The sequence below is a fragment of the Rhinolophus sinicus genome, linkage group LG04, assembly GCF_036562045.2.
Source record: "Rhinolophus sinicus isolate RSC01 linkage group LG04, ASM3656204v1, whole genome shotgun sequence".
NCBI lineage: Eukaryota > Metazoa > Chordata > Mammalia > Chiroptera > Rhinolophidae > Rhinolophus > Rhinolophus sinicus.
In genome coordinates, this window is record NC_133754.1 from 92,703,390 (window position 1) to 92,726,439 (window position 23,050).

At 36.2% G+C, this 23,050-nt stretch overlaps 1 protein-coding gene across 2 annotated transcripts in view; it reads left to right on the top strand.

The window, feature by feature from the left end:
* SPART (spartin) overlaps positions 1–23,050 on the top strand; it is a 69,924-nt gene that overhangs the window by 40,089 nt on the left and 6,785 nt on the right. For both annotated transcript variants that reach the window (XM_074330016.1, XM_019736532.2), the window contains exons 2-8: positions 329–1,134; positions 4,671–4,868; positions 8,755–8,922; positions 12,116–12,239; positions 16,569–16,763; positions 17,810–17,968; positions 18,066–18,156. In XM_074330016.1, the coding sequence (XP_074186117.1) occupies positions 331–1,134; positions 4,671–4,868; positions 8,755–8,922; positions 12,116–12,239; positions 16,569–16,763; positions 17,810–17,968; positions 18,066–18,156 (1,739 nt within the window). In that variant the 5' untranslated portion in view covers positions 329–330. The remainder of the gene's footprint in view (positions 1–328; positions 1,135–4,670; positions 4,869–8,754; positions 8,923–12,115; positions 12,240–16,568; positions 16,764–17,809; positions 17,969–18,065; positions 18,157–23,050) is intronic.

Here is a 23,050-nt window from a genome sequence, read left to right on the forward strand (position 1 = left end):
TTCCAACCTTAAAGATATGTGATAGGAAACTTTTATTTCTTATGAGAAACTGGAACAAAATCATTCAGTAGTTGTATTCTGCCTTATTCTCTTCTTTTTTTAATTACAAAGATATTTAGGACCAAGAGTATTATTTGTTTATCCAGTCAACAAATACATATTGAGTGGTTTCTTTATGCCAGACCTGATAGTAGGCTTGGAAGATATGATTGTGAACAAGACAAGCAAGGCTCCTGTCCTCTTGAAATATATTCAGGTAGGAGAAATTGATAATAAATGAGTAAATACCTAAGTAAGATAATTAAAGATAGCATTTCCTGTTTCGTAGAAATGGAGCAAGAGCCAGAAAATGGAGAACCTGCTGAAATTAAGATCATCAAGGAAGCATACAAGAAAGCCTTTATATTTGTTAATAAAGGATTGAGTACGGATGAATTAGGTCAGAAGGAAGAAGCGAAGAACTACTATAAGCAAGGAATAGGACACCTGCTCCGAGGAATCAGCATTTCATCAACAGACCCTGAGCACACAGGTCCTGGGTGGGAATCTGCTAGACAGATGCAACAGAAAATGAAAGAAACACTACAGAATGTACGTACCAGATTGGAAATTCTAGAGAAGGGTCTTGCCACGTCTCTACGGAATGATCTTCAGGAGGTGCCCAAGTTATATCCAGAATTTCCACCTAAAGACATGTCTGACAAGTCGGCAGAGCCTCAGTCCTTTAGTGCACCTCCTCAGCACACGGAAGCGGATGGAAACACTTCAAATGCAGAGTCGGTCCCGGCAGCTGCCTCTCTGCCCTCGCCTTCTCAGAGTCGCCTCACAGAAGCACCTCCTGCTTACACCCCTCAGGCTGCTGAGGGTCACTACACTGTGTCCTATGGAACAGAATCGGGGGAATTTTCATCAGTTGGAGAAGACTTTTACAGAAATCATTCTCAGCCACCTCCTCTTGAGACCTTAGGGCTAGATGCGGATGAGTTGATTTTGATACCAAATGGAGTACAGATTTTTTTTGTAAATCCTGCAGGGGAGGTTAGTGCACCTTCATATCCTGGATACCTTCGAATCGTGCGGTTCTTGGATAATTCTCTTGACACCGTCCTAAACCGTCCTCCTGGGTTTCTTCAGGTAAGCCAGAGAAAAACATAAACGTAATTTAAATTTTTGTTTGTTAATATTTATACTGTGTGTAAGACAGTATGTGCAAAAAGATCGTTATAAGTTCTATTTCTTTTTAAATATATTCATGAAATTTATGAGTCTTGAACATCTATGTTTGTATTTAATAGCTTTTTTTTTTAAACAAAGCCTTGTTTTAGTATTAAATTTATGATGACAGGTCGTGAGGGGATCAGAGTGTTCATCCTTAAATTTTTAATTCTTTGTCTGAAGAGGAAACCTAATAACTAATTTCAAAAGGGATTTAACTTATGTAACCTGTGAATATGTAACTGTAAATTTCCATGGATGATGGATGTTAAGCTCCAGCTGAGGGGCCGAACCGGGGTAAATCCAGCCTAGTGTCTAGAACAGTGGATTTCAGCAAGGCACTATCTCCCCATCCCATCCCCTTCCCCAGGACATTTTGGCAGTGTCTAGAGACAATTTTCATTGTCACAACTGGGAGGGGGGAGTGTGCTGCTGCTACAGGCACATAGTGGGTAGAAGACAGGGTACTGCTCAACAGCTAAACAGCATAGTGCCCATCAATAAAAAAAATTCTCCAACCCAAAATGTCAATCATGCCAAGGTTGAGAAACCCTGGTCTAGAAGAAGAGACTCTGATGTTAGTTTAGGATGCGATTCTAGCATTTCACGCAGATCAATTTACCAGGCTGCTCTTCGTCCAAGAGCAAAGACTGGTGCTGAATAAAGGTTATTGTTAGGGCATTGTTGTGGATTACAGATATTCTGAGGGTGGGGGTCCAACAACAATGCTTTTAAAAGATGGGACATTGGTACAGAGAGATGGGTTCTAGAAACAAGGACTCTGTATCCATTGGGTCTAACAAAGGAGTAAGGAAGGAGATACATGTAAGGAAGGAGATACCTATTTGAGCAAGGCAGGTGCTTTTGTCCAGAGTCCAGATGTGGTTTAGTTACAGCACTGGTTATCCAGATTCATTTTCTCTTTTGGTGTACTGTTTTCAATTCTTGTGCAGCTGTTACATGGAGTCAACTTGAAAATTGTTTACAGATAGTTGGAGATTTACTAGGGTATATGACAGATATTTTGGGGTGTTGTTAAAAGGGAGACTCAATTATTGGACAGTAAGAATATTGTGACTCCTGTAGGTTATTTTAAGAAAGAAGCTTTGAGGTTTAAAAAGAGTAGGCGTATTGATTGGGATTGTGAGGAGGTTGATAAGAGCTAATAGTTTCTGCTGATCTGGAAGAGAGCTACGTTGTAACAGTGGAATTTAAAAAACCTGGGGCCTGGGCTGCGGGAGGTGTGGGAAGTGAACATGGGAGGTGTGGGAAGTGAACATCGGAAACACTGGACCTAGTTACATGAGCTCAACCACTAAAATGACTCATTGTCTAGTAAAATGTGTCCTGTCTTAGTGCTTTCAATTTTGTTTTTAATCTTTCTACTATTTCTTATTTTTGGTCCTAAATAAAAAGTAAAATTGCACTGCAAATTTAACTTCTCTCTTTAAGGGGGCTCTCATTTACATGTATTCACATATTTGTAGCAGTGTCCTAAAAGGGAGTTACCATGTGTTTACTAAATAAATATTTGTATGTTCTAAAAAACAAACACTAAACCAACTAAGTATTAGAAGTTAGATATAATTTCTTATGCTGCAAAAATCACTATTGGCATATATAGGAAATTAGAAATTAATTTGGTTTTCAGTAGGCAGACTGAGAATTCTAGGGCTCCTAAAAACTATTTTTCTCTTGTTTTTAGTTTTAAAATACTTTTTAAACCTCTTAGATTTGTAGTCAGTTCGTACAGAACTTGGACATGAGATTGCCCCCTGAAAGTGAAACTGGGAGAAATCAGCCTATGGTAGATGAGCTCACGAATCTGTAATAATCTACCGTGAGAAAGGTCTGTAAAGTTTTATTTGAGAAGATTTGGGGATACGCCAGTTAATCAAGGTGACCAGAATGTAGTTAATATTAGAGAAATATCATGGCATAGTAAAACAAACCTTTCCCACACTTTAGTTATTTCAGTATAACCTTTACATTTTTTGGTCAAATCTATACCTTTGCTTTTAATATTTTTATTTAGATGTCTCATTTGTTAATTTCATCCTAAACAATAACAACCCTGAAATCGAGGGAAAGATGTAGTTTTTCCTAATACACTCTTATTAAAATACATAACTACTTAAGTTTAAGTAGCTTGTGTATGAAGTCATTTCACATACCACAGATGGTTGTATATCATACTTTAGAAAACACAGTAATCCGTTTGTAACTTGGCTGAAGTTTGATTTTTATAAAAGATGAAGAGTGGCTTTTGAGACCACCGAAAAAAAGAATCCATGGAAAAAGTAAAAGAATATGAAAATGTTTATTAAGCACTTTCTAGGAAAGCGTCAGACCTGGGTACTTTCATCCCTACGCATTTGTATTCTGTTGGTCAGCGATGACTGTATACCAGAATTTTCCATTTTATGAAATCTTTTGTGCTCTTTGACTCATGTTCACCACACAGTATTTTGATAATAGATGGTTCACGCAAGTTTCTTAATATTAGGAAGAGCAGTGTCCTGGGTGAGGGGAACAATTTGATCACTTAGAGAATGTATCTCAATGGAAATGAATACATTTGGCTATTCTGAGTTAAACTTAAGTCTCTTCTGAATTTAGATCTCCAGGAAGTGAGCTTAAGTCTCAAGTCTCAGTGTACTGACAATATGACCTCCCCAGATGACGCTGAAGAGCACAGCTTGTGTCATTTTCATTTAACTTCAGAGTAGATAGTAGGTGAATCCATAAACGTAACTCAGTGTTTTATTCTAGCCTCTGTCATTTCAGGTTCTCTTGGGTTTAATTTAAAAAAAAAAATTATTGAACATTGTGAATGCTGAGTTTGACTAAAATAATTGGCTTCTTTGGTGCCAGATTGCATGTATTTAAATCTTAGCTCCACATTTTATTATATTTTATAACATATATATATATATATATAAATATTTTAATATAATAATTTACTCTGAACAATGTAATTAACTTTTCTGTGCCTCAGTTTTCTTGTGATATAAAATGACTAACCAACTTAATGGAATTGCTGTGAGGATTAAATGAGTAAATACATGCAGAGCACTTGAAAACAGTTTGATTTTATTTCCACAAAGGGATGTTTACTTTGAATGATGAAGAAAACCTTAATTTACTTTGACCGTTATTTATTTAAAGCTAGACTCATTATTGGTTAACAGTGGGCTAATTTAAGGCCACCAGTTTTAAGACAATAGTGGAGTAATAACATTTTTTAGCACAGTTCTTGTGAGTAGTTTACAGGAAGAGCAGACTAATAAATGGCTAATTTTTATTGGGGACTTGTTGATGCTCATGGTTCTATAAAGCCTTGTAAAATACATTTCAAACTTTGAAATGTTTATTTTCTGGTATAACAGTTTTAAAATGTTAGTGAAAACTTAGTTCTATTCATTGATATGTATATTTTTTACTAATCCTTTCAGGTTTGTGACTGGTTGTATCCACTAGTTCCTGATAGATCTCCAGTTCTTAAATGTACTGCGGGCGCCTACATGTTCCCTGATACAATGTTACAAGCATCAGGATGCTTTGTGGGGGTCGTCTTGTCTTCTCAATTGCCAGAAGATGATAGAGAACTCTTCGAGGATCTGTTGAGACAAATGTCTGATCTTCGACTCCAGGTAACTTGTGTGATCATCTGTAGGCTGAAAATTTACTTGAACATAAACCCAGACAGTTCGACTCCAGAGCCCACAATCTTAATCACTATTTATAGCAAATTCCAAACTTGTATCTATGAACACACAGGCAAATGAGTAGATAACACATTAGAAGGAGATAAGAGCTACAGAAGAAAATGGAGAGCAGGATAAGAGGAAACAGGAGTCATGGTGTGGGAGGGGCAGGTGCAGGTGTAGATAGGGTGACCAGAGGGGCCTCATGGAGATGATACTTGATGCTGCAACGATGGTGCATGAACCCAAGGTAAAGGGTCGCCGTGAGACCACCCTATGAGGCTGGCCAAGAGGCTGTCGAAGGGCAGAGTTGATCTTGCAGACCACTTGGCCTGGCCTGCATCTCAGATCACAAGGAGGCATGATGCCATGTGTTTTGCACCCTGTTGTTTTTCAGAGATTAATCAAGATTTTAGAGTCTGTATCAATTCATTATTTCATCAAACATGTATTAATTGTCCACCATGTTGGGTACCCTGTGCCAGGTGCCCAGGATGCATAGCTCTGTCAGCTAGAGTCCTACTTGCTCAAGATGCTTGGAATTTAGCCAGAGGTATATGTGCATGCAGTAGCAATCCCACACAATGTTAAGTGCAGGGTAAAGTTATGTACCTGGGTAGAGAATTCAGAGGCCACCAGCCAGGCCTGGGCTCACGGGAGGTTGCCCGACAAGGAGTGAGCAAACCTTCAGTGATGGCAGCCTGCCTCCCTCCTAACAAACCCACTGACTGAGTAACTGCCGTGTATAACTCTGACACCCTTTATAAATATTGGGGGAAATGTGCTTTGCTCCCTCAAAGTGTTTGTTCATTTTGTTTTTTAGATACCACATGTAAGTGAAATCATATGGTATTTGCCTTTCTCTGTCTGACTTATTTCGCTTACCGTAATGCCCTCTAGGTCCATTCATGTTGTAAATGGTAAGATTTCATTGCTGTTTATGGCCGAGTACTATTTCATTATATGTATGTATCACTTCCTTATCGATTCATCTTTTGATTGAATCATTTAATCAATTTACATTTAAAGTAATTATTGGTAGTGTTAGGTCTCTGAATGTTAGGTTTCAGAGACCTTGACTTACAGATAGTGCCATGTCTGCAAGAAAACAACAGAATGTCTGTTGGCCTGCACCTGCAGACAGAGCTAAAGCTGGAATAACAGAAAATGCCACAAAACAGTTACTGGCTTATAGGCAGTCAGCCTTTTCTGTTCAAACAGTGCTACCCTGTCAGCACCGCCCCCTGTGTAACCCTCCTCATGCTCTCCCTTGGGGGCTGTAGCGGTCTTTGCGCAGCCCCAGAGACTTTCTCTCACAATAAACTTTCTTAACTTGCCTGACCTCGTGGGATCTTTTATCAGCCAATCTACCAGGTAGATATGTAGTTATTGCCATTTTATGGTTTTCTGGTTGTTTTGTAGTTCTCTCTGTTCATTTCTTATTCTCTTGCTCTCTCCTCTCTTTTGCTTTCTTCTTTTGTATATTGATGACATTCTGTAGTGTTGTGTTTGAATCCCTTTCTCTTTATTTCTTGTAGATCTGTCTTGGATTGTTGGTTTATGGTTACCATGTGCTTCAGATATACCAAGCTATGTTTATAGTAGTCTATTCTAAGTTGATGGTAGCTTAACTTCAAACACATTCTAAAATCACAACCATTTTTACTTACCCCCTGCACATTTATGTTTTTGTCATTATGTTTTCTTGTGTGTGTGCGTGTGTGTGTGCATCTCTTAATTTGCATCTGTAAGTGCATCTGTAATTACCCTGTGGTAATTACACACAATTTCCTACATTTGCCTTTTAACCTTTGTACTAACTTTAGCGTTGATGGATCCACTACTTTTATTTTCTGTTTTTCAATGAGAATTTTTTTCTTTGTGATATTTTCTTACTCATATTTTTTATTTTTATTTTTCTCCTTAAAGAAGTTCCTTGAACATTTCTTGTGATACTGGTTTGGTGGTGGTGAAATCCTTCAGCTTTTTCTTGTCTGGCATGTTCTTTATCTCTCCTTCGATTCTAAGTGACAGCCTTGCCAGGTAGAGTAATCGTGTCTATAGGTCCTTGCTTTTCATCACTTTGAATATTTCTTGCCAATCCCTTCTGGCCTCCAAAGTTTCTGTTGCAAAATTAGTTGACAGTCTTATGGGTGCTCCCTTGTAGATAACTAACTGCTATTTTCTTGCTTCTTTTAGGAATCTCTCTTTGTCTTTAAGCTTTGGCATTCTAATTATAATGTGTCTTGGTGTGGCCTCTTTGGGTTCATCTTGTTGAGGACTCTGTGCGCTTCCTGGACTTGTGTGTGTATTTCCTTCACCAGGTTAGGGAAGTTTTCTGTCATTATTTCTTCAAATAGGTTTTCATTTTTTTGCTCTTTCTCTCCTCCTTATGGTATCCCTATGATGCAAATGTTTGTACACTTGATGTTGTCTCAGAGGTTCATTAAACTATCCTTATATTTTTAATTCTTCTTTCTTTTTTGCCATTCTGATTGTTTTCAGTTACCTTGTATTTCAAATCATTGATTGATCCTCTGCTTCATCTAATCTGCTGTTGATTCCCTCTAATGTATTATTCATTTCTGACTTTTTTTTTCCTTTTAAATGGCTTCTGTCTTCATTTTTATGTGTCCTGTCTTTTTGTTGAAGTTCTCCCTGAGATCATTGAGCATCGTTATAACCAGTGTTTGGAATTCTGCATCTGGCAGATTACTTGCTTCCATTTTGTTTAGTTCTTTTTCTGGAGTTTTGTCCTATTCTTTCATTGGGGACATGTTTCTTTGTCTCCTCATTTTGACTGCCTCCCTGTGTTTGTTTCTGTGTGTTAGGTAGATCTGCTGCATCTCCCAGTCTTGGCAGAGTGGCCTTGTAACTAGCTCCATTTCCATTTCTCTTGCTGCTTTTAGGATTCTTTTTTTGTCTTTAACCTTTGCCATTTTAATTATGATGTGCCTTGGTATGGCCTCTTTGGGTTCATCTTGTTTGGGATTCTCTGAGCTTCCTGGACTTGCATGTTTATTTGCTTTGCCAGGTTAGGGAAGTTTTCAGTCTTAGCTTTGCTGTTTACTAGCAGAATGAAGTAACATTATTAAGTACTCCACACCTATCATGAAGCTGTTTCTCCATTCACCCCGGTATTCATTGAATCTGTATTACTGGGCTTTAGGAAAGAAATTAAACCGACTTTTATATGTTTACTTCTCTGTTGAGTTTTATTTTTTAGTTGCATGTAATTTTCAGTTGGCTCTATTGTCCCAGAACTCCAACGGTAAACAAAAGTTAGTTAATAGCTATAATTTTGACCTTTTTTTACTCTTAAGTGTTCATTCAGAAAAGTGTATGTGAACAGAATACCTTTAGTATTAAGTGCAAAAAAAAACACACCAAAAACCCATCAACAAAGCAATCAGCTTTCCAAAAATGCAGCATACTTCAGTTTAACTGAATATGAGTTTTGTTAATTGCCGTTAAACTCATTTCATCTTTTATATATTCCCTAAAACGTATTGTTATATAATTAAATTCAGATTTAGCTGCATCTGATTTAATGATAATTTATATGTACCAACAACTGCTATAAGTTTTTTATGCTTTGTCTTTTGACATTTGCTTTGGGTCATATGCTGTGAACCAAAGGACTTAAAGGTTTGAGGTTTAGTGAAGAGGTAAAACAGAAGTATAGAGGAAAGACAAACTAAAGCAGTTGTGCTTAAAAGACTGTTGAACACTGACATTTGACCAGGTGTGTTATTAGAGTGCAATGTACCATAGAGGAAAAGTCGCCTGGGAAAAACTGGATTTGAGCTAAGCTTAGTCCTTTACTCTGTAGGTCAACTGGAACCAGGCTGAAGGAGAGAACGAGTTCCAAATCCCTGGCAGAGCAAGACACCCCTCTGACCAACTGAAGGAAGCCAGTGGCTCTGATGTGGGACAGTTGGGTCCTTCATTGGAACAGGGCAGTAAGGATGTACATCTTAAAGGAAAACGAGGGAAAAAGGTAAGTAAGTAAAAGAGCAATACTGTGTGTGTGTGTGTGTGTGTGTGTGTGTGTGTGTGTTCTGCTCTAATGGTACCTTTCACCAGTTTCAATTCTTTGTAAAATCTTATCCCCATTTACTGAAGAAAACAACTTGCAGAGTGACAGTGATCGCTGATAAAAATAATTAGTTACTTTAATACTTCCCTTTCCAAGTGTTTGTTATTTAAACTGTTTTAAAAGATATTCCATATTTTGAAGGATAGATTATTTTTGCAACTATTTGAAAGTTTTTTATATTTACATTAATGATGCAGATACTTTTTTGTTTTGTGTTCTTCACCTTCCTATATACACCGGGATCTTGGGGCTAGGTATGCTTTTTCTTAGACTGCCATTTTTATTCAGTTCTTATTTCTTCGTGGATGGTCAACAGGACAGAGAATGGATTATTTCAAATATGTTTAGTAGTTTGTTCTTTCGTTTCTTAGATTGTGAGTATATGATATATTATAAATGATAAATCTGGATTAGAGTTAAGTAAATATATTTGAAGTGCTAGAATGCTGAGCATAGTGGAAAAAGTTTAAATTTCTCATCTCAAGGAATTGGCCGTCTAATGGAGAGGACAGATTAGCAGAGACCATTTTTATCCAGTGTGATCATCAGATAAAGGTACAGAGGATATATAGAAAGCTTGGTTGTACTTTCTATCTGGTGTGTAACCTGGTCTCATAGATCAGTGTGGGCGCCGGGTGGGTAATGGGGGAGCAGTGAGGAGGCTCCTCCTAGAGGGGCATGATTGTTAAGATGAGCCCTGAAGGATGAAGAAAAGTTGGCAATACAAGTAGCAGATGGAAGTGGATCCTAGGCAGAGGTAGTAATAGAAGCAAATGTATGAAGAAAGAAAACAGCATTGTGTGAGTACTGAATTATAAGCAGTTTGGTATTATTGTTCATTGTTGTATTCATATTGTAAGTGCTCAATACCTATCTTTGGAATTACTGAGTATTGGATGAGTACTCTGCATTTACTTGTAAAGTGTCACTGGTTTATGTTGAACATCTTAGACCAGCTTTATGAAGATATTGGGAGTCCAAAATGGTTCTAAAAATATATTTATTTAAAAAAATTTTTTTAAGTCAATGCACAAAAAAATAAATTCAAAAGGTACAAAAAGATACATAGAAAAGTAAGTTTGCCTCCCATGCGTGTCCCCCAGCTTCCTAGTTCCTAGCTCTGGATACGTTGTTATTAGCTTCTTATTATTTTTCCAGATACATTTTATGCATATTAAAATATATATTCACACACGTTTTTGTGTGTGAATATATATGTATGTACACATATTTATAACTTTTAATACAAATGACAGCATGTAAGACATTTTGCTCCTCTTTAATTCACAGTGTGTTTGGAAATTTTTCTGTATCATTTAGAACTTAATTTTTAAAAAAATTAGTATCTTGGTTTAAAAAAGTCAATATTTAAAAAGGTACATGCATTGAAAAGCTATACTCCAACCTTTGTCCATGTCTATCTATAGCGTGCCCCTGCCACTGTAGGTTCTTGTGTTTCTTCACTGGGTTTCTTGAGGCCAATAAAATAAAAACTGTTATTATTTCTCTCCCTCTCTTTACAAAAGTAACCTCATAAGGAGTATCCATGTTTTATTTGATAATAAATTCTGGGGATCTTTCTATGTCAGTAAATAGAGTACTTCCTTGTTTTGTTTGTTTTTTAATTAATTAGCTTACTTACTTATTTGTGTGTGTGTGTGTGTGTTTTTTTTGTTTTTTGGTTTTTTTTTTACAGCCACCTTATATTTCATTGTATGAATACATCATAGTTTCTTTAACCAATTTTTTTATTGAGGGGTATTTGGCGTAATTCCAGTTTTTGCTATTACAGTGCTTCAGCAAATAACTTTGTAGATCCATTTATTCATATATTTGCATATATTTGTAGGTAATTTATCAGATCAATTCTCAGAAGTGGGGTTACTGAGTCACGAGATAAATGCGTTTGTAATTTTGATAAATTTTGCTGCATTGCCCTCCCTGAGCATTGTACTGTTTGGCAGTCCCAGCAGCAGTGTATGAGAGTGCCTTTTCCCATAGCCTGGTTTGCAGAGTTGTATGGTCAGGGTTTTTGTATTCTGGTAGCCTGATATATGAGAAATGATATATTGGAACATCTTAATTGGCATGGATTTTATTATGAGTGATGTTGAGCATCTGCTTAGGGGTTCCTTGAGTTTTGTTTTCTGTGTGATGTCTGTTAATGTCCTTTGTCAATTTTTATTACTGAGTTCCTCGTCTTTTTCGTTTCAGTTTCTAGGAGGTTGGGACATTTTAGGGACATCAGGCCATTGTCAAATATTTTGTTCAGTTTGTAGTTTTTACTTATAAGTGGTTTTTCCCCCATGTAAATTTTTCGTTTTGTTTTTAATGTTGTTTTATATTTTAAATGAAGTTCTCTTTGTATTTCTGTTAGGCAGTTTGCTTTTCAAGTTATTTTATGATATGAGGTCTGAGTTAGTCTGATCCTAAGTTATTAGAAAGAATAAATTTATTAGGTTGTTGCAAAAGTAATTGCGGTTTTTGCAGTTACTTTTTAACTTTTTAAACTGCAATTACTTTTGAACCAACCTAATAACTTTGAGTTTCTGAGTGTTGGCTCTAGGTCTTCTAACAGCTGTTAAATTAGCAAAGTACAGGTATTTCTGTGTTCCCAATTTCTCTTCATTTGGAATGGCAGGTTCTGTGTTTTTATATAGTTTTACTTGCAAAACCAGTTTATTTGGATACATTCTTCTTCACTGATTGAGTCACTTAAAAAAAAATCTAACCTTACTGAGTACCTTGTGTGTACCAATACCCAGGGGACTATAGGAAGGAACTCATGGTCTAGTCAAGGACAGAAAAAAGTCAACTTAAATATGACTTGATAAATGCTGTATTGGAGGTATATTGGTATTTAAATCTTCCTTGCCAGTGGGACCGTATATAAGGCCAGAACAGTTTTCAGCTTCATGGCAGTTACGGCATTGCACTTTATGTTGTAAAATGTACTGGGACTAAGTTGGCTGAAGGTATTTTCATTAATGATATCTAGTGTTTGTTGGTTTAATATTTTATTACATAAAGCTTATAATTTTTCCCTCCTTTAGTACTTTACTGTTTCACATTTTGAAACATTTTTACTATTTAGGTTAAAGGTACTTCAAGTGAAGAAGTTAATCTGAGTCACATGGTACCCTATGAGCCAGTTGCAGAAGAAAAAGCAAAGGAATTACCTGAATGGAGTGAGAAAGTGGCTCAAAACATTTTGTCAGGTATTATAGTAATGTTAACTTTTTCCCCTTTCAATGTGAGACCTTTGGAACCTATAAGAGAATACTTAGAAAGATATTTTATATTTTTGGTTCTAAATGATCAGTTTATAAATACTTAAACAAGACTAGGAACTAGTTTTTAGAACGTCACATATTGTCATGGAAGTGTAAGTTCTTCATGGCCTGTTACTCTGTTTTGCTCATTGGAAAATTGGTAGTGAAAAGCTTCAGGAATCCCCAATCTCTCAAGTAGTTCTGAACATAAAATTAGTTATTTTCCTTTCCCCTTTGGAATTCCCCCTTAATTCTTTTCTTTTTTCCCCCTTCTTTCCTTCCTCCTCCACCGAAAAATTGTAAGATATTTATATATCTCTGGAAGCAAATCAGCATTCCATAACCACACAGCAATGCAAGCATGAGAAGATCTGAGGATTACAGCCGAGCTGTTTGGGAAGTAGGCCCCACCGTTTAATTATGGTTAGAAAGGGCTTTAAATCAATTATTTTAAAACCAGAGTGATCATTACTGTCATATCTTTCTGCTTTAGTTGGTTAACATTTTAGCTTTTAACTGTAGTAGCTCTCAAATTTAGGCTACCTCTTTTGTTTTTAAAAAACATTGCGTGTCACTATTCACTAAGCCAAATTCATGACCCAAAAAAGGGATCTTCACCAGTCATTTAAATCAATACAGACTTCCATCTCTGTACTAAAAATGTGTTAAAATAATAAAGGTGTCTAAAGCAGAGGAAATTTTAAATATGAAAAACCAACAGGCTCAAATGAGTGAAAAATAATCAGTTAGCTAGGAGCTAACAAAATATTTTGCCCAGTGTCAAAATGCTGCTTGAGACAAGAAAAAATAAAGCCGACTTTAAAAAATGTAACAGTTAAGATTGGCCCTTGAAAGAGATTTTTCAAAGAAGTGCAAAGAAAAACCTTTTCTCTCACTATCCTGCCCCCTAACTTTACAGGCTGCTAAGCTATTTATTCAGTATTCAGAAAACTTGCCTATATCCACACATATGTGGATAATTAAATTCAAAGGTCATTTTCTTAAGTTTTTTTCAGTTTATACTGCTATAAGACTGTTTCATTCACTATTGCTGTGTAACAGACCACCCCAAACTTAATCTCATCAAACAACAAACATTCGTTTATGCTTACGAATTCTGTGGGCCAGGTATTCCAGAAGGCCACTGCAGGGATGGCTTGTATTTGCTTCATGATTTCAAGGGCCTCAGCTAGAAGACTCAAAGGCTAACTAGTGACTCAGTATCTGGGGGCTGTGTCATCTGAAGCTCCTTCACTTACACATCTGGGTTGGGAGAGCTCAAAATCTAGGACTGGCAAATGGAGTGCCTACGTGTGGACTCTCCATGTAGCTTGATTTCTTCAGCATGGCGGCCTCAAGCTAGTCTGGCTTCTACGTGATAGCTCAGGGTTCCAAGTGTGAATGGTCCAGCAAACAGGCAAAAGTGGTGTTACTGTTTTTGACATATTCTGGGAAATTTCCATTGTCACTTGTTACAAGCAAGTAACCTGCCCAGACTAAAGGGGATGTGACATGGACCCCACTTCTCAAGGGGAGGAATGTCAAGGTCATGTTGAAAGCGCATGTGGAATAAGAGATACTGTTTTGGACCATCTTTGGAAAACATCACTTGCCACAAAGTCTTAGGCCTCCTAGGTGTTATACAGATTCTACACATTGGATCTACTCAGAGAGGTGAAACATTCTTAAAGCCAGCTAATCGTAGGGAGAGAGCTGTTTTGTAGATTTCAGAAGAACTCTCAGTGGTGAATCTTTGAAAATGAGCAAAAACTACATTCTGGTAACACTTAGAGACCTTCTTTACTACTTGAGACTTCAGTCAATGTCTTCTGACTTGTAACTCTTTTCCTTTCCATCCTTTACTCTTAGGGCTAGAGTTCTAGTAATACCCCTGATAGTTGGTGACATTAAAACCATTTAACTGCCGATCAGAGTGTATGTCTCCTTAGGTGCCTTTTAGTAGGTAGAATGAAAAACAACTAGCTCGTCAAATACTTAAGGCACAAGTCACAAAGAAAGGTGCAGAAAATATCTAAGATTTACTCCTGGGCAAAATTATCTGATCTGTCAAGAGAGTATTTCTACCTGAGTCATGCAGGCTCTGTACAAAGATGGGTAACTAAGGGTCTAAACTGAGCTCATTCACCATAGCCCATGATTGACTCCTGTTGACTGTCAAAGTAAAGATCAGTGAAAGATACAGTCTTATGTTTTATGAATGTAAAAGGGAAAAAAAAGTGAAATAGTTGCTTAAAATTTACCTGTGTAGAATATTGGCTTGAGAAACCTAGACTTACATGTTAAGCTACCAGACATTTTAGATGGAGTAGAGTCTGGTAAACTAATTTGGGAGGAGGTAGAGGATTGGTTACAATAGACTGATTAGGTTAGGTTTGAGTCAGATCATTTTAAGTCATCTGCCAAGCTTTCATTTATTCTGCAAACATTCATGGCCTGCTGTGTCTCAGTGCTGACTGGGTGTGTAGGACGCAAACCTGGATAGAATACATCTGTATCTGGTACTATACACACCATTTAAAAGATCTTAATAGCTACCCATGAAATACTATATTTCCTTCTATTGCAGTATCTACAGTTTTAACATATTATTACCTCTATGCTCGTCCACAGTGAAAGCTTGTTTATAATTTGCATCTAGTATTTATGAGTCCTATGACTTTTCATTTATCTCATTTCCATTTATTTTTCTCACTCATCAGTGGACTCCATCCCTTGTTTCTTGGTTATAGTTGCATTGTAGTCATTTAGTCTACTTGAGCTCTCCTTTGTTTCATTGTGATTTATTTTATGATTTCTAAGTTTTCAGGTTCAGCTGGTTTTTACTTCTTAAAACTTTTGAACCTGTAGGTTAACTCTAAAAGCACATAATACATATATATATATATATATATATATATATATATATATATATATATATATATATATATTTTTTTTTTTTTTTGGTTTGTTTGTTTGTTTGTTTTTGTTTTTTGAATAGACATCTTTAATCCCTTTATTGTATGGGAACTCCTAACTGGAACCTGTTTTCCTGGGTTTGAGACCTGATCCTCCCCCCAAGGGTAGGGCAGTGGGGGATAAGATTGGAAGTGGAGGTGGACACGTTGACTGAAACAGGGAGACAAACACATCCGTTTTTCTGGTTAGTTATCCTTTGCACTTTTTGTTGCTAGCATTATTAAATAGGTATGATTTTCACATGATCACTGGATACCTGCTCACTCATGGCTGAAGTAATTATGTGAAAATCATGCCACAGACCTTCGGAGAACATACTTAAGTATTTTATATGTCCAGCTTTAAAAGCTCATTGTTTCAGAGTAATAGCCAAAAAGGAGGTATTTAAAGTTGTAAACTATCTCCAGGGGAGAATAACACCTTCCTTCCCCTCTTAGGGGAAACCTCTCCATTTGTGTATCTTTTCTTGTTTCTCCCATGTCCTTCCCACTTCTCCTTTTCCCACATGTCCCCTGGAGTCCTGTCTCTTCACTAGAGACGTCTGTCATCCTACTTTCTGACAGTCTTCTTTCATTCATGCGGCAAGAAGCACGAGCACAGCAAAGGGCTGGGGCCCACTCGTGAGAAAGGACTTAACCATCTGGACTTCTCAGTTTCCTTTTCTCCTGGATGTTTTCCTCTCATGTGTCCTTTGGGTGTTGTCATGTCTTTGTCGTTCAGATTTATGTTGCTGAGACTGAGGTTTGGGATTGGGATTGAGGGAGGATCAGGACCCCCCTGCTTTAAGCCTTTAACCTAAAGAAAGCAAGCACGAGTTCTGTGTTGGTGTTTAAGCTGTGGGTTCCTTGGATTTCCGTTTGCATTGTTTGTGTCTATTGCCCTAAGGACTTCATAGGCAAAAAGTGGTGTGTGGACTAAAGCACAAAGAACAAGAATATCTGGGTTCTCAGGCCCAATACCGTCTTAATGGCACCAAAACCTCCAATTAGTCCCTACTAATAGTATACTGTGGTAAGTAACATGTAGAGGTACCTATAAGTTGTAATAATGGCAAAGAGTGATACACAACTCTGTTATTGAGCGATATATGATCTCATTTTTGAAAGGTGAATTTACTTAGAAAAGGTGGAGATTCTAGGCAGAAAACTGTAAGTGCAAACTTGGCTTGAAAGTTTATGGCATGTTTAGGATCTAAATATTGAACTACTTGAAATTTTTACTGCTGTTCAGTTAGTTATTAAAAGGTTTAAAGATAGAATCAGCCCTAATTTGTACACTCTAAAATTTTTCTTCATTAAGGTGCTTCCTGGGTGAGTTGGGGCTTAGTCAAAGGTGCTGAATTTACTGGCAAAGCAATCCAGAAGGGTGCCTCTAAACTCCGAGAACGGATTCAACCAGAAGAAAAACCAGTGGAAGTTAGTCCCGCTGTGACCAGGGGACTTCATATAGCAAAGCAGGCCACAGGAGGAGCAGCAAAAGTCAGTCAGTTCCTGGGTAAAGTAACTTGAGATGACTTTACTTCTTTTCAGTTAATGAAAACTAATCTCTTAATCCAGGTTAATCGGAATGCTCATTTAGATGGTTTAACTTTAAGAGTAAAGAATTAAGACAAAGCAGTTTCACCTTCCTACTCATAGTAGGACCTATAGACCAACCACATCAACCTATCAGAGAGCCTTAGCAATATTTCTGAACTAGGCACTTGACACACCTACTGGTTCAGAATCTGCATGTTATGAGATCCCTAGGTAATTTTTATTTGCATATGAAAGTTTGAGAAACACTGATTAGGGTTGTTTCAATATGATGGAGAGGAAGGTGTCTGGGCCTTTGAAAAGGAATGGTCCTGAGTATATTTGCTGTCCTTGAATAGGACACATTCTGTTTACTGCATTGTAGTTGAGGGCCAAGAGGGAGGGATATATTGTTCGAGAAAAGCTGACTTAGTGATTCTGGTGTCAGCTTTCCCATGTTATATGCTTCTAACTCCTCCTTTGGCAGCTCTGAAGTTTGGTATTTTAAGATGGTCAGATAGCTTCTTAATGGATTACCTTTAAATTTTGTAAGATTATCTTTTTGGTAGTTTTCTTTTGAGTCAGATTTTGGGTTGTTTACTTTTATATAGACTTACATACCTTACCACTATTTCAGTGAGATATTTGCTGAAATGGGGGAAAAAAATACAAATACACGTAGTAGCTAGAAAACACAAAATGTGGACCTATTCATCTTGTATTGCAGCAATCATATAGAAAAGGTGGATGATTTTTTTAAAGCAAATTGCCAAAAAGAACATATATATATAAGAGGCAGGAGTATAAACATCAATGGCCTCTGCAAACATATCCTTAAACCAAACAATAGCCTTCATTTAAAAAATAGCCAGCCTTGGTCCACATCCTTAAATAGAAATGGTAACATTATGCAGTAAAACAGCTTTAGATGCTCTGTAAGCATTTTGCTAAATAAGAATGGTAAAATCAGGGGAAGAATACAGTTTTTCTAAGTGTTTTTGTTGTTGTTTTTCCTGGTTATATTAGTTGATGGAGTTTGCACTGTAGCAAATTGTGTTGGAAAGGAACTAGCTCCACATGTCAAGAAGCATGGAAGCAAACTAGTTCCAGAATCTCTTAAAAAAGACAGAAATGGGAAGTCTCATCTGGATGGTGCTATGGTCGTAGCAGCAAGTAGTGTTCAAGGTAACAGAAATCTAACCTGTTAATAAAGGCCCAGAAATTTAACCTGGAAGGTCTGTTTGCTTAGAGCTAGTTTTACTTACTTTGAATATATTTGCAGGATTTTCAACTGTCTGGCAGGGATTGGAGTGTGCAGCTAAATGCATTGTTAACAATGTTTCAGCAGAAACTGTTCAAACTGTCAGATACAAGTAAGTTGAATTTTATTTTAATGACTGAATCTCTTATAGCATGTGTAAAAATCCAGGACAGTTAAAATGATTATGTAGATATTTTTATTAAGTATCTGATAATTGTTTTTCACTTGCTGTTTTTCTTAAGGAGAATAATATTTTTAGCAAATTAGTAGAATTATTGTAATCTTACCTTACATTAGTAATTTTTATAAATATTTGTTCATCATTAATGCAAAAAATAAGTTTAATTTTTATAAAAACCTGGTATTTCTGTATACCTTATTAACTGCATGTTCTTTTTTTTTTAATTAAGGTTTATTGGGATGACAATTGTTAGTAAAGTTACATAGATTTCAGGTGTACAATTCTGTATTACATCATCTATAAATCCCATTGTGTGTTCACCACCCAGAGTCAATTCTCCTTCCATCACCATATATTTGATCCCCTTTACCCTCATCTACCACCCTCCTCACCCTTACCCTCTGGTAACCACTAAACTATTGTCTGTGTCTGTGAGTTTTTGTTTCTCATTTGTTTGTCTTGTTCTTAACTGCATGTTCTTGATGGGTGGTGTTTGCCTGTAGTTTTGATGGGGAAAACTTGAATTATAATTAAACTGTTGTACCTTGTTAATAATTAGCCCCCCTCTGTGCACAAAAAATGTTAAATTTTGTCATCTTATTTGACTCTACATTTGTATTAGAATGAACAGATAGTATGCCTTCTATTTCATATATTAAAAAATGGACAGAGAAATTAATTATTTGCCCTAGCTCATCTGATAAGTGGTATTAAAGATGGGACTTAAAACACGATCTTCTGAATTTAGCTCTATTCTGTCCTTACAAGTAGTAGGAGAATCAAGGTCTAAAAATTAAATCTAGTATGAAGGACCTGCCTGAGTTGCTTTCTTAGCTTTGAATTAGTGTAGATCCAATATTTAATGTTTATTTTAAGAGAGAAAAGTAATATGAATGGTATTCTCAACTCTTGGTTATTTGTGCTATATCCACTGACAACATTGGTGTTCATACCTATGTATGAGACATTGGGCTCAGTGCTTTTCATGTGTATTACTTAATCTTTAACTCTTTTATCTCCATTTTACAGATGAGGAAACCAAAGCATAGAGCTGTTAAATGCCTTGTTAAAGAGTATACCCCTAGTAACTATTAGAGCTGGAGTGTAAGCCAGGTCTCTGTTATGCAGTGTCAGAATGGTACTGGGCCACCACTGCCCTTGATGGGGCATCTGTGCAAGTTTGGTATCTCGAGTTATTCCCCACCACTATCGAGCATATTTAGATTCCCTGCCCACACAGTGCATTACCGTTAGCTTGGGAAATACTAACTTAATTTTCAGTCTAAGTTCATTTGATCTGTTCAGTCTGAGGCTTGAATACCTTTGAATTAAAGCAAAGTGGCACATCATCTTGGAGTGTCAATTTTACCAAAAGATTTGGAAAATAAAATACAGAGTAGATCTGAAATTCTTTTGATGGAATGTAGAACGCTACTCACCTCTCCCTACTTGTGGCATTGACTTCTGACTAATTCTCACTCTGTGTTGTGCCTTTGAGGTTACTTTGATGGGTCAGCTGTAATTAGAAAAATAGTTTTTTATTTTGTTGTAAGAGCAGAAGGTCAGCAGAGCTTTTAGGCCAAAAGTGAATTATTTTTAGATTATCAGTATCATTTGTTAGCACAGATAATTAGGTAATCATATTAGAAATAGGAGGTGTTTTATTGGGTTTGCCCATTTCTTACTATTAAGTAGAGCCTTATTAAAAGGTTTGGGATTCACATAACTAAAGAAGTACAGGGTTTTGGTGTAGATTTTGTATTTCTGGTCCTTAGGAGAACTTAATATGATGAATAGGATATTTTAACAGTGGTTCTAAGCTAATTTATTTCTGTGATGGTGTGTATTGCTGTTCTTTTTATCCTTTCCTCCAAAGACTCATGGAGTAAAAAAAAGCAAGTAAGTGAGAATTTAGTTAAGTAGGTTTTTATTTCTATCTATAAGGTTCCTTTAGACATAACAGTAATTTGAATGGAAACTGGGAAAGATGGGAGGGGCAGTGGGGAATAAAGAGTTTTGTCCAAGTAATTCTGTTTTCTCACTGATGAATAATCTGGCCCAGAAATAGAAATTGTCTTATAAAAGAAGAAACTGCAAGTATAAAACCAAATATTTATCATTGAAGAAATGGAAGAGCTTGTTCTTTCATTTAATTTTGTTCTCATTTATTTACATAATTTGTAGTTAGTTACATTTATGAATGTAAATGTAATAAAGTTATATTAATTACATTTGTGGATTTACATTTATGTACACTATGAAAAAGTATTTGAGCATTTGTGTTTTTCTAATCCAACTGATAATAGTATAATAAAGAAAATTTATATTCTTTTTAACTGGGATAAATTATTCTCCCAAGTAGTTACTTTAAATCTGCCTTAATTCTATGCATTATGGTTAGAGAAAAACAAACGTCTTATATAAATTTCCTTATCTGATTTCTGGTGGTATAAGCCAATAGAGAAGATTATCTTTTCACGTAGGCCTATTTAGAAGCAGATTTGTTAAGAGATGTATATTCTCTATGCCTTTTATGGTTTTGATTAAGATTCAGGACTATGTTCATTGATTATAAATGGTTTACCTGAGGATCTATATAATTAATGACACTCTTAAAATTTTTAGGTAAATATATAGGAACTATTCATTAAGACTTTATTTTTGTCAGTTACATTAATACTTTTGTCTTATTTTGAATTTAGGAACATGGAAACCTATAGGAACAATGAAAACCAATAAGTAATTTTAAACCTTCTGTACTTAATTGCAGTATAGTAGCTACTAAATAATTCATCACTGTTCTACATAGCTTCTAAATTCACCTTTTTTCCATTTTAAATTGTTTAGAGGAAAATAATATAACTTAAGTAAGTTAGGTTCGTTTTTGTTTTCCCCTCAGTAGTCCTTTATCTTTCCCTCACTAATACTTTATCTTTGAGCACACATTTGTGAAGGATAAGCTTAGTAAAAATATTTTTCTATAAGGAGTTTACTCTTTTAAGATAATAATGTTTTATTGGTTTGTTTAGTGAATTTTAATTAAAATTCCCCTTAAATTTGCACTGGGTAAAGGGACAAATTCAAATCCATTGAGGGGTAACTGATTTGGCAGATGTCATATTATCCAAAACCACTTCCGTATAATATTTGCTCTGAAGTTATATAGATTAGTCTCATCTTTTCAATTGGTAACTATACAGATATTTAAACAGCATCATTATATCCTTCGGTTATTTTTTCTTGTCCTTTAAATTCCCAGTTCCTTTAACAATTCCTTATATAGTATGGTTTCCAGATCTTCATTCATCAGTATTTTTCTCAAAATATGGAACCCAGAATAGAATCTAATATTCCAAATGTGCTGTGACCAGACTGAACACGTCGGATTGTCTCTCTTATTTTGGTCATATTTAGCATTGGTATCTACAGATCTCCTAACAGCATTCTTTAGCTCACCTTTCAATTTTGTCTTATCAAACTACTGCTCAGGGTTGTTGTCTTCCACACCCATTTGTTAAATATTGGTTCTAAGGTTTTACTCTGTGTTCTGTCTTTTTCTACTTTTCCAGGATATGATCTGTATCTGTGGCTATAGTTACCACCTATATGCCAGCAACTCTCAATTCTGTTTCCTATCAACTTTTAATCTTCAGGGTGTCCCAGCTACATAACCACTGCAACCATTAGTCACCATGTCCTGTTGTTTTTTTGTATTCATTCCTTTTCCTCCAGCCTCATTACCATTACTTTAAAATATGCCTGATCATTTCTCATCCAGCTCACAGCTTGTTTCCTAACCGGTTCCTCTGTGTGCAGTCTTAAATCCTTACAATTCACAATGCAACCTGAGTTAGATCTTTTCTAAAACATAAGTTTGGTCATGCCATTCCCATTGTTTTGAAGATAAAGCTTAAACTTCTCAGCTTCACCTACAAGTTTCTTCATAAACTGGCCACAACCTATCTAATGTTAGTCTATTTGGTGGATAGATTAATTAGAAGTTATTTCTATTTTAAATATTTACGGTTAATATTTCTGAGAATAGTTTTTTTTAATCAATAATTATAATTTCTCAGATTTATAGAGAATTTACCATGTGTTAGGGATATACATGTATTGTTATTCCTGTTTTAAAGATAAACTGAGGAAGAGAGGTTTTAAAAAAAACAACAGTTCTCGACATTCACATATCTTGAACAGGGATTTGAACATAGGTCATCTGACAGATCCATTGAAATACCTTGTCTACCTATTTATTGTCTGTCTTATTAATTCTAGATGAGACTGTCTCAACACTGTCCGTATAGACATTTTGAGCCAGATAATTCTTTGGTGTAGAGGGCCGTCCTGTGCATTGTATGATGGTTAGCAGTATCTCTGGTCTCTAAAACCTCTCTGGCTTTGGCAGATTTTCCCAAGGCACTAAAATCACCCCGTTGAGAACCACTGCGAAAGACAGAACTGCCATCCTGGACGTGAGAGAGTTTGGCCTTTCAGTATATGAGTTCAGAGCACTATATCACACCGAACAGTTGATGCAGCCCTCAACTTCTGTGCTTGAAACATGTGAAATTGTAATTTTTGCAAGTTATAATTTTTGACTAGCTAGTATTAACACCAGAGGGCCTGAACTTTGACTCCACTTAAGAAGTAGAGTTTTGCAGGTGGTTGTCTCCATGGGGCATGTGAGGTCTTTTGTCTCTGTCCTCTAAATCTGGAACATGTCGTTGGGACACCTTCCTGGCAGGGTGTCTCTGTAATGTTTTCAATCTGTTGTACACATGAGGCCAATACATTCAAGTGAGGGAAAGAAAGCCCTCCAGGA